The sequence below is a fragment of the Antennarius striatus genome, chromosome 19 (genome assembly GCF_040054535.1).
Source record: "Antennarius striatus isolate MH-2024 chromosome 19, ASM4005453v1, whole genome shotgun sequence".
Lineage (NCBI taxonomy): Eukaryota > Metazoa > Chordata > Actinopteri > Lophiiformes > Antennariidae > Antennarius > Antennarius striatus.
In genome coordinates, this window is record NC_090794.1 from 64,852 (window position 1) to 75,000 (window position 10,149).

At 50.4% G+C, this 10,149-nt stretch overlaps 2 protein-coding genes across 8 annotated transcripts; one reads left to right on the forward strand and one right to left on the reverse strand.

The window, feature by feature from the left end:
• Positions 1-53: 53 nt before the first annotated feature.
• On the forward strand, positions 54-4,518 carry adat2 (adenosine deaminase tRNA specific 2). The gene is made up of 6 exons (XM_068342753.1): positions 54-263; positions 1,180-1,284; positions 2,362-2,512; positions 2,798-2,904; positions 3,310-3,382; positions 3,494-4,518. Exons 1-6 carry the CDS (start codon positions 177-179, stop codon positions 3,550-3,552), a joined length of 582 nt encoding a protein of 193 aa, XP_068198854.1. The 5' UTR covers positions 54-176; the 3' UTR covers positions 3,553-4,518.
• A 63-nt stretch (positions 4,519-4,581) lies between these two features.
• Positions 4,582-9,992, reverse strand: aig1 (androgen-induced 1 (H. sapiens)). Of its 7 annotated transcripts, none has more exons than XM_068342750.1 (7): positions 9,701-9,991; positions 8,164-8,319; positions 7,386-7,487; positions 6,997-7,112; positions 6,740-6,886; positions 6,587-6,657; positions 5,796-5,956 (listed from the first exon to the last, which is right to left on the reverse strand). In XM_068342750.1, exons 1-6 carry the CDS (start codon positions 9,839-9,841, stop codon positions 6,636-6,638), a joined length of 684 nt encoding a protein of 227 aa, XP_068198851.1. In that variant the 5' UTR covers positions 9,842-9,991; the 3' UTR covers positions 5,796-5,956; positions 6,587-6,635. The 7 variants fall into 7 exon arrangements, with proteins under 7 accessions (XP_068198847.1, XP_068198848.1, XP_068198849.1 ...); XM_068342751.1 differs by lacking the exon at positions 5,796-5,956 and adding an exon at positions 5,967-6,498 and having other exon boundaries at positions 9,701-9,992; XM_068342746.1 differs by lacking the exons at positions 6,587-6,657; positions 6,740-6,886 and adding an exon at positions 4,582-4,761 and having other exon boundaries at positions 5,784-5,956; positions 9,701-9,975.
• Positions 9,993-10,149: the final 157 nt, after the last annotated feature.

Sequence of the window (10,149 nt, forward strand, 5' to 3'; positions counted from 1 at the left end):
AGAGGATCGGGCAATCGATTAGTCACGTCTGGAACGCGTCCGTCCGGCTAAATCTTCCCCCTCCGCCATAAATTCACCAACAACCAACGAGACTAGCTACAATAAAAGAAAACATTGAAAATATAAAACTGATTCATTCATTTTATTTTCAGTGTAGGAAGGAAGAAGCGATTGTCATGGCAACAGACGAGGACTGTAAAGTGGCGAGTTTGTACCCAAGTGATGAGGAAAAGGAGAAATGGATGGACAGAGCCTTTCACGTGGTAACCGACAACAATCATTCACTGTAGTGTCTGTGATACTGTGGTGTCTGTGATACTGTGGTGTCTGTGATACTGTGGTGTCTGTGATACTGTAGCGTCTGTGATACTGTAGCGTCTGTGATACTGTAGCGTCTGTGATACTGTAGCGTCTGTGATACTGTAGCGTCTGTGATACTGTAGCGTCTGTGATACTGTAGTGTCTGTGATACTGTAGTGTCTGTGATACTGTAGTGTCTGTGATACTGTAGTGTCTGTGATACTGTAGCGTCTGTGATACTGTAGCGTCTGTGATACTGTAGCGTCTGTGATACTGTAGCGTCTGTGATACTGTAGTGTCTGTGATACTGTAGTGTCTGTGATACTGTAGTGTCTGTGATACTGCAGTGTCTGTGATACTGTAGTGTCTAACATTGTAGTGTCTGTGATATTGTAGTATCTGTGATACTGTAGTGTCTTTAATACTGTAGTGTCTGTGATAATGTAGTGTCTTTAATACTGTAGTGTCTGTGATAATGTAGTGTCTTTAATACTGTAGTGTCTGTGATACTGTAGTGTCTTTAATACTGTAGTGTCTGTGATACTGTAGTGTCTTTAATACTGTGGTGTCTGTGATACTGTAGTGTCTTTAATACTGTAGTGTCTGTGATAATGTAGTGTCTTTAATACTGTAGTGTCTGTGATAATGTAGTGTCTTTAATACTGTAGTGTCTGTGATAATGTAGTGTCTTTAATACTGTGGTGTCTGTGATACTGTAGTGTCTTTAATACTGTAGTGTCTGTGATAATGTAGTGTCTTTAATACTGTGGTGTCTGTGATACTGTAGTGTCTGTGATACTGTAGTGTCTAACACTGTAGTGTCTGTGACACTGTAGGGTGATCAGTGTAGTGTGTGTGTAACACTGGTGTGTTGTGCAGGCCACAGACGCTCTGGACCACGGCGAGGTTCCGGTTGGGTGTCTGCTGGTGTTCCAGGACCAGGTGGTCGGGACGGGACAGAACCAAGTCAACCAAACTAAAAATGTAGGTTAAAGGAAGAGGGGTTATCAGGCCAGGTGTCACACGTCCTTCAGTCAACAAAGGTCCAGAAGGAGGTGCCTCACCATACCCACGCTGCTTCACCAGACAGACTGGACTGGTCACTCAACTGGGACTGTGTGTACAAGAAGGGGCAGAGCAGGATGTACTTCCTGAGGAGGCTGGCCTCCTTCAACATCTGTCCTAAGCTCCTTCTCATGTTCTATCAGTCCGTAGTCTCCAGTGTGCTGTCATACGCCATTGTGTGTTGGGGTGGGGGGGCCAGGAAAAGAGATATGGACCGTCTGAACAGACTCATCCCCAGAGCGGGCTCAGTGGTCGGACTGAGCCTGGACTCTGTGGAGACAGTTCTGGGGAGCAGGACCATGTCTAAAATTAAGGCTATCATGAACAACACCAGCCCCCCCCCCCCCCCCCCGCACACCACCCTCTCCCAGCAGAGAAGCACCTTCAGCGACAGACTGCTGTCACACAGCGCCTCCACAGAGAGGCTGAGGTCCTCCTTCGTGCCCCGTGCCATCAGGGGGTACAATGACTCTCTCAGGAGGAGCGGGGGGGAGGTGGGGAGGTCAACATGCGGTTGAATGGAGGGGAGGAGATGGGATGTCAGCCTGTGCTGCAGTGTGGGGGGGCAAGGTGTTGTGATATTAGTGATGCCTTACATTGTAAGAAGGGTGTACCTTACCCACCATGTCAGCCTCCTGCTAATTTTCACTTGTACTTTTTTAATTTGTTATTTTATTTTATACTGTGTCTATTTTAGTTATAGTTTAGTATTTGGGGAACCCTTCTTTACAGAGGCATTGTGGGAACTCCTTGGAGGCGTTTGCTTCCTTAACATCTTGTCCTTTTCACAAAACCTGTTTGGTTCTTCTGAGATCCAAAGTCCTCTGTGTGTGTGTGTGTGTGTGTGTGTGTGTGTGTGTGTGTGTGTGTGTGTGTGTGTGTGTGTGTGTGTGTGTGTGTGTGTGTGTGTGTGTGTGTGTGTGTGTGTGTGTGTGTGTGTGTGTGTGTGTGTGTGTGTGTGTGTGTGTGTGTGTGTGTGTGTGACACCTCTTCCAGGCCAGTCGTCACGCGGAGCTGGTGGCTGTGGACCAGCTGCTGGACTGGTGCGGCCGCAGGAAGCTGGACGCCGGCAGCGTGTGTGAGCGGACGGTGGTGTACGTGACGGTGGAGCCCTGTGTCATGTGTGCCGCCGCGCTGCGCCTCCTCAGTATCCTGACAACAGCCAAGTTCCTCCAAAACCATGTTTCTCCCTTGTTTCACTTTGTAAACCAAAGGACAATGATGTCTCAGCAGGGGCGTCTGTCAGCAGGTCACTGGTTCAGTCAGCAGGGGGCGTCCAGGAGCGCTCGAGTCCTGTCAGCTGTGTTGAAAGCAACACTTCTGACTTTAGTGGAGTTTGGTGACCCTGAGCAAAAGAATAAATGGTACGATGATCACACCCAGGAACGTATGTGTGTGTGTGTGTGTTGTACCTTCCTTGACGTTCCGTCAGACTTCCCGGCAGTGGTGTACGGTTGCAGGAACGAGCGTTTTGGAGGCTGTGGCTCCGTCCTGGACGTCTGCTCAGTGGGCGGGTCTCCCACTGGCTCGTCCTTTCAGGTGAGTGTTGTTGTAAACCTACTCGAACATCTTCATCAGCTGGTTTAAGTCCAATAAGATTTACTTCTGAAATAAAATCCAATCTTCGTTTGGAGTTCCCTGACTAGTTTTGTCAAATGCACAGCAAAAGATTCAGACAGCAAAACGCGAACACGAAGCTCTTCGGTGTTCATGGGTTGTTAAACCAGCGTGTCATCAGCGTAGAGGGGTGGTTTAGCTTTAATGGATCACAGGGAGACGTTTGTGTTTCTGTAGCAACAGCCATCAATTCACCAAACATTTCTAGAATTCTTTGACAATAGAGGAGGAGCTGTTCTTCCTGGGGGGTTCAGAGCCTGCTGTGTCTCCGTGGATCAGAACCCACGGCGGACGACAGCAAACGACTGAATGTCTGCGCGTGTTCAGTGTGTTTCAGGCATCCGATCAGACGAAGCTGTCCAGATGCTGAAGATGTTCTACAGGCAGGAGAATCCAAACGGTGATCTCTTCCCTTCCTTGATTGTTCTGCTCCACCACTCCTCATCCATTTCATCCTCTTTTTTGTCAGCGTCTATGCTTTTTCTTACAGATGTTTTACTTCCTGTTTCAGGTGTGAAATCTAAAACAAGGAAGGACAGAGCTTCCCTGGACCAATCAACTCAACACTAATTCATCACCTTATTTTATTAGGACCTATTTGATGAGCTGTTCCATCTGCCAGCAGATCAGCTCAAGAAAATCCAACTCCTGAATGTCAGAGAGATGAACTATTTCAGATGTCAGACACCGCCCTGTTGTTCAACAACGGTTCTGAACCAATGTTCTGAAATGTTCTGTAGAGGTAGGGACCAAAGATCATGTTGACCAAGATGTGACCAAAAAGATGTAGTGACATCACCATGGACCTGGAGCAGAGTCTGATCTGGATCCGGGTCACATTCTGGATCTGATATCTAAATGCAGAGGGGTCACACTGAATCCACTCCAGTCAGGTCCAGACTGACTAGGGGTCAGATCAGAGCTGGAACACAAGGAAACCGCTGTTCACTGATCAATATGTCAGAAATATTGTCTCTAACAGATGCAGAAAAATTCCTCAATGATTTCATTGCTTCCAGGCTGGACGAGGGAACATGTCCCAGTCCGTTTCTCAAGACTCTCCAAATGACCCAGAATGCTGCTGTGGGCGTTCTGACCACAACCAGGATTACGGCTCCCAGTTCAATCTGTTCTCCACCTTCAAAGTCACATGTTTTTACCTTAAGTTCCTGTGCAGTTCTCCACAATAAATCTGTTTTTGTAGTTTGGGATATTTTCTATTCTTTTGTTCTGTCCTGGAAACAAGGTGGTCTGCTCAGTTACTGGTTGATAACTAGTAATGACTAATCAATATCTAGTTGATAACAGCTTTGTTTAGAACCAGAATAGTTTCAGGAGGTTGGACGTGTCCCGGAGGAAAGACTGGTCCAGGAGGTTGGACCTGGAACAAAGACTGGTCCAAAAGATTGGACTTGTCCTGGAGGATAGACTTCTCCAAGAGGACCAATTGTTAAAGGACGGCGGACCCAGGGGGTTGGACATTCAAGGTCTAAGACATTCATTTAACTTTATTTATGTTGACAAACACACAAAGTTGAACTGATCAGATGAATGATGAGGATGATCAACAAATGATGGATTCAAAGTTCTGAAGTTCTGGTTTTACCACTGGTGCTTACTTTTATCACCGAGATACAGAAACACCTGAACCCAAACGTTTTGTTGGCTATGTTCAGTTCAGAGAGCTTCAGCAGACGTTCTTGATGTTCTGTTGTCCAGGTGGGCGGGGCAACCAGTGATGTCAGTGTTTGTTGATGTCGACGATCACTCGCCTTTGACCTTTTCTGAGAAAGAGCCAGAGAGGAGAGAAGTAGAGCGATCAGAGGTAGCCAATCAGATGTGAGGATTCCTCTACTTTCTGACCTTGCTATATCACCATGGCAACAAGCTGCTGACCTCAAGTGTTACATTTTGTATCTGAATATGTGTCGTTACCTGTATGTGTACTTGTCTATGCGCCTGTATTTACCTGTGTGTGTGTGTACCTGTCTGTGTACTTGCGTGTGTGCCTGTGTGTGTACGTACCTGTGTGTACCTGTGTGTGTTTACCTGTGTGTGTTTACCTGTGTGTGTGTACTTGTGTGTGTGCCTGTGTGTGTACATGTTTGTGTACCTGTGTGTGTACCTCTGTGTGTGTGTACCTGTGTGTATATCTGTGTGTCTTTGTGTTTACCTGTGTGTGTGTGTGTGTGTGTGTACATGTGTGTGTGCCTGTGTGTACATGTGTGTGTGTGTACCTGTGTGTATATCTGTGTGTATATCTGTGTGTGTACCTGTGTGTGTGTACCTGTGTGTATTTACCTGTGTGTTTACCTGGGTGTGTACCTGTGCGTGTACCTGTATGTGTTTACCTGTGTGTGTTTACGTGTGTATTTACCTGTGTGTACCTGTGTGTCTTTACCTGTGTTTGTGTACCTGTGTGTGTACCTGTGTGTGTTTACCTGTGTGTGTACCTGTGTGTTTACCTGTGTGTTTACCTGTGTGTTTACCTGTGTGTGTACCTGTGTGTGTTTACCTGTGTATGTTTACCTGTGTGTGTTTACTTGTGTTTACCTGTGTGTGTGTGTACTAGTGTGTGTGCCTGTGTGTGTACTAGTGTGTGTGCCTGTGTTTGTACATGTTTGTGTACATGTTTGTGTACCTGTGTGTGTACCTGTGTGTGTGTGTACCTGTGTGTATATCTGTGTGTGTGTTTACCAGTGTTTGTTTACCTGTGTGTGTGTACTTGTGTGTGTGCCTGTGTGTGTACATGTTTGTGTACCTGTGTGTGTACCTGTGTGTGTGTGTATCTGTGTGTGTACCTGTGTGTGTACCTGTCTGGCTCCAGATGTAGTTGTTCAGGATTTCTCCCAGCTGGTAGAAGACACAGATGAAGGTGGTCATGATGGTGAAGAAGACGAGTCGAGCCAGGTGGGAGATGCGCTCCAGCACCGGGTACACCCACACACCTGTCACCTGGTGCACCCAGCAAGTCCTGAGGGGTGGGGATACAGAAGAGTTGATGAGACCCTGTCCACTGAACTGGGGGGACAGGAGACGTTCAGTAACACCTGCACCCACTGCCCTGCCCATGAGGTCCGTCTACTACCCCGCCCATGAGGTCCACCCACTGCCCCGTCCGTTAGGTGAGGGCAGTAGGTGGACCTAACATAGTGGACTCCTTGATTTGCTGCTCTCATTCCCATTTTCCAATACCCCAAGGCACTGGGGTATCTCACTCTGTGATCGTAAATCCAAACAGATTAAGATCTTCAGTGTCCTCCACAGAAAGAACCTCCTGGTTCTGCCAGGAGCTCCTCATGCAGCCCACAGGGGACGTCCCATCAGGACCGACTGGCCCCCCCAGACCAGCATTCCCTGTCCCAACGATTTGATCCACTGCACTGAGAGCCCAGCTGATCAATTCCCTCATTGGTCCAGAGGGTTTCAAAGAGACGACAGACAGGACAGAAGCAGCAGCGATGAGTTAGAGGAACACGGGAGGAACACGCTCTGATTCGCTGGTTATGGACACGTCTGAGGAAAACGGGCGGGAGCACCAACACACGAGTCAGAGCCTTCAGATAGGAAGCGGCCAGCAGACACAGATCTGAATGTGACTCACATGAATCAAAAAGCCGTGGGTGGAGCTTCACAGGTAGGCTGCCCTGGGTTCAACGCCCGGCACCTGCAGCCCTACGGGCACAAGCCAGAGTCAGCTGTGGGCCGTCCCGAGCCCAGACAGGAGGGGCATCCAGCAGAATAACATTCATCTAACCTTGGGACAGGGTGAGCCGCTGTGGCCACGCCCACCGGGAACAGCCCAAAGGAGGGACAGTCTGTCTTGTTGCCAGGTTGGGCTGAAAACCATGTCCCCCATCTCTCCACCTTGTTCATGGTGAACAGGGATGGAAACCAGTCGAACCTACAGTCAGCCCCCCGCCCCCGTTGCCCAGGAACCCCAGCTGGAAAGGTAAGCCTGCCTCTACACTGGTGGTGCATTCAAGAGCACCGGGATGAACAAGCGCTCCCTACCAGAGGATGTATCCAATGCCAAAGCAGCACACGGCTGCCAGACCCCATTGCCTGCTGGGATAGCGGTGGTGGGTGGTCCGCATCTCGATGATGATGAAGGGAAGGACTGTGGTGTGCTGAGATAAAAGAGAGACACTTGTTAGCATCAGGTTAGCATCTGATCATGTGACCACAGCAGCTGTCCTGAATGGTTGCATCTGTCTCTTAAAGCTGCAGGTGAGATCGTATGAGACGGCTCAGCTGTGACATCACACACCAGTGGGGCCCTCTAGTGTGACATCATCACACACCAGTGGCGCCCCCCCAGTGGGTTTAAAACACTACTCAGAATAATAACCACTCAACATGCCGTGGTTGGATTAGGGTTAGGGTCAGGAACATGGACTCACCATGCCGTGGTTGAGCCACTGGGGGATGAAGTTGTCCAGTAGTTTGGGGTAAACCAGCTCCCGGTCATACAGGTAGAGGGTCCAGAAGGTGAACACAACGAACTGGAGACAGGAGAAGCAGACAGACAGCAAACATCATCCCTACAGATCAACACGGACACGGGCTACTGTTCATCAGGTCTACTGGACCTCAGGTTCTGGTGCTGACAGTGCAGCTGAACTGCGCTAGCAAGCTAAAAGGTTCAGTTAAGAAATGTTGGCGTGTTTAACCTGTGTGATTAGCATCCTAATGTTAATGTTATGCTAATGTTAAATGTGGGTGACTGATCAACCCCCGAAACTGACCCTAACCTCGACCTTAACGCCCCTAGGGCAGCAGTAAATCAGTCCAATAAGTCTTGGACTGGAAACCAGAAGCTGCCAGTTCGAGACCCGAGTCGGACAAAAACCCTTGAAGTGTGAGCTGGCAGGAGGAGGCGTCAGTTCACTGAGCACTGCCCAGGCGCCCCTGAGCAAGGCGCCATCCCCCTCATAAGCTGCTCATTGGGCACACCCCGAAGTCACTGCCCGCTCCACCATCTCCCATCACCTGGGAGGTGGTGCGGGGGGGTTAGGGTTCCTATCTTTTCTGGCAGATAATAACTAGGGGTTATCAGGGCATAAAATTTAGTATGGATGCTCAGGTTAGCAGCAGCTAGCTCCTCCACCTGTTAGCCTGATCAACGTGAGCTGATCACATGGTGGCTCAGTGTGTGTTGGTGTGCTTCCATCTCCTCACCGCTCCAACAGGGAAGGCCAGCACCGCCATCATCCAGTCCCTCAGACCAATCAGCTTCCTCAGCTGCCTCTCCTGCTCCCGGCTGTCCCCCCCTTTGGTCAACAGGCTGGACAAGTCGATCAGGACGCACAACCCAAAAAACATGGCCTGGATCACCTGCAGGGGAAAACCAGAGAGTTCAGGCACCACAGCAGAATGGAACCTATACCCACTGCGGTGGACCGCAGCCTCCACATGGGGGCCCGAGGCCCTGGAGCCAATGTTTAGATGCAAGCAGGAAGACGCTAGCTGTTCATTACACGTGTGACCACTGCACTGTGTGTCGTTTTACCACCGGCAGTCCAACTGTGTGTTTAAACCGCTGATAGCTGCTGCTAACCTCAGCTAACTGCCATTGAACACTGATAAACGCCATTAATCACTAATAACCGCAATCACTGTTAAACACGGACAACCGCTGCTAACTGCAGCTAACTGCTGTTAACCACTTACAACAGTTCATGAGGACCTGGGACTGTGTGTCTAACGTGGTTGTCTGCAGCACGGGGGCCTACAAGGAACTGTTCTGGCCCTGTTCCTCTACACCCTCTACACTGCAGACTTCTACAGGTCAGGGTGGGTTAGGGTAGGTCAGGGTGGGTTGGGGTAGGTCAGGGTAGGTCATGGTGGGTCAGGGTAGGTCATGGTGGGTCAGGGTAGGTCAGAGTGGGTCAAGGTGGGTCAGGGTAAACGTCACTGGGAGTGGCAGCCCTGAGGCTTCAAAGCCACCACCATCATCCCAGTCACAAAAAAGTCGCCCCCATTCGGCTTCAACGACTACCGCCCCGTTGCACTCACTCCCATCCTCATGAAGCGCTTCGAGCGGCTAGTCATGCAGCACATCAAGTCTGCCCTCCCTTCAACCCTGGACCCCTTTCAGTTTGCTCACCGGTCCAACAGCTCAACCGATGACGCCATCTCCACCGCTCTACAGGCAGTTTGAGTTGGTACCAACACCTCCAGCACCATCACGCTGAACACGGGAGCCCCCCAAGGATGTGTTCTGAGCCCCCTCCTCTTCACTCTGTTGACACACGACTGCACACCGACTTCCAGCTCCAACCTGTTCAGCCTGCTCCACGAACCATCAACGGTGCTGCAGTGGAGAGGGTCAGCAGCACCAGGTTCCTGGGTGTGCACATCTCTGAGGACCAGTCCTGGGACCGCAACACCGCATCGCTGGACAAAAAAGCCCCACAACGCCTCTACTTCCTTCCTCTGGGGGGGGGGGGGGTGAGCTCAGCCTCGGAACCGGATAACGGGGGTGTTCGTTCAGCATTCACCCGCACGAGCGTCACTCTGATGCTAAAGATCTAGCTCCTGAGCTAACAGACGCTAGCTGCGGGCTAACAGACGCTAGCTGCGGGCTAACCGACGCTAGCTGCGGGCTAACAGACGCTAGCTGCGGGCTAACCGACGCTAGCTGCGGGCTAACAGACGCTAGCTGCGGGCTAACAGACGCTAGCTGCGGGCTAACAGACGCTAGCTCCGGACCTACCAGGTCGATGAAGGTGAGGAACTTCCAGCTGCCCCCGTAGGTCTGGTGGGCCGGCATGTCCAGAGCCTTGTAGTGGCAGATGATGGAGAAGTAGGACAACAGGATGGCCACCCGCAGCACCTGCGAGGGGATCAGCGCCATGGTGGACCGACTGGACCCGGTGCCAGACTGGACCAGTCTGTCGGCCGCTCCTCTCACGGTTCCACCTGCCTGGACCTCCGCTGCGAACGGACCGCCCCTTCACGCTGCTGCTTCCGTGTTATGATGACGTCAGGGGGAGGGGCAGGAGTCTGTGATAGGACTGATAAAACTGTCTGTCTGTCTGTCTGTCTGTCTGTCTGTCTGTCTGTCTGTCTGTCTGTCTGTCTGTCTGTCTGTCTGTCTAAGCTTACAAATCAACGTAGATGTTGTAGTAATATTAACTTTATACAGTAATACAGTACTGTATG

What these genes read in the sequence shown, in the direction of transcription:
- adat2 (XM_068342753.1), top strand. Translation starts at nt 177, where the DNA reads ATGGCAACAGACGAGGACTGTAAAGTGGCGAGTTTGTACCCAAGTGAT. An exon ending in TGGACAGAGCCTTTCACGTG is followed by an intron (nt 264 to 1,179) that starts GTAACCGACAAC and finishes TGTGTTGTGCAG; the next exon opens with GCCACAGACGCTCTGGACCA. An exon ending in CCACTGGCTCGTCCTTTCAG is followed by an intron (nt 2,905 to 3,309) that starts GTGAGTGTTGTT and finishes GCGCGTGTTCAG; the next exon opens with TGTGTTTCAGGCATCCGATC.
- aig1 (XM_068342746.1), bottom strand. Translation starts at nt 9,841, where the DNA reads ATGGCGCTGATCCCCTCGCAGGTGCTGCGGGTGGCCATCCTGTTGTCC. An exon ending in AGTGGCTCAACCACGGCATG is followed by an intron (nt 7,113 to 7,385) that starts GTGAGTCCATGT and finishes CTTTTATCTCAG; the next exon opens with CACACCACAGTCCTTCCCTT. An exon ending in GGCATTGGATACATCCTCTG is followed by an intron (nt 5,957 to 6,996) that starts GTAGGGAGCGCT and finishes CCCACCCCTCAG; the next exon opens with GACTTGCTGGGTGCACCAGG.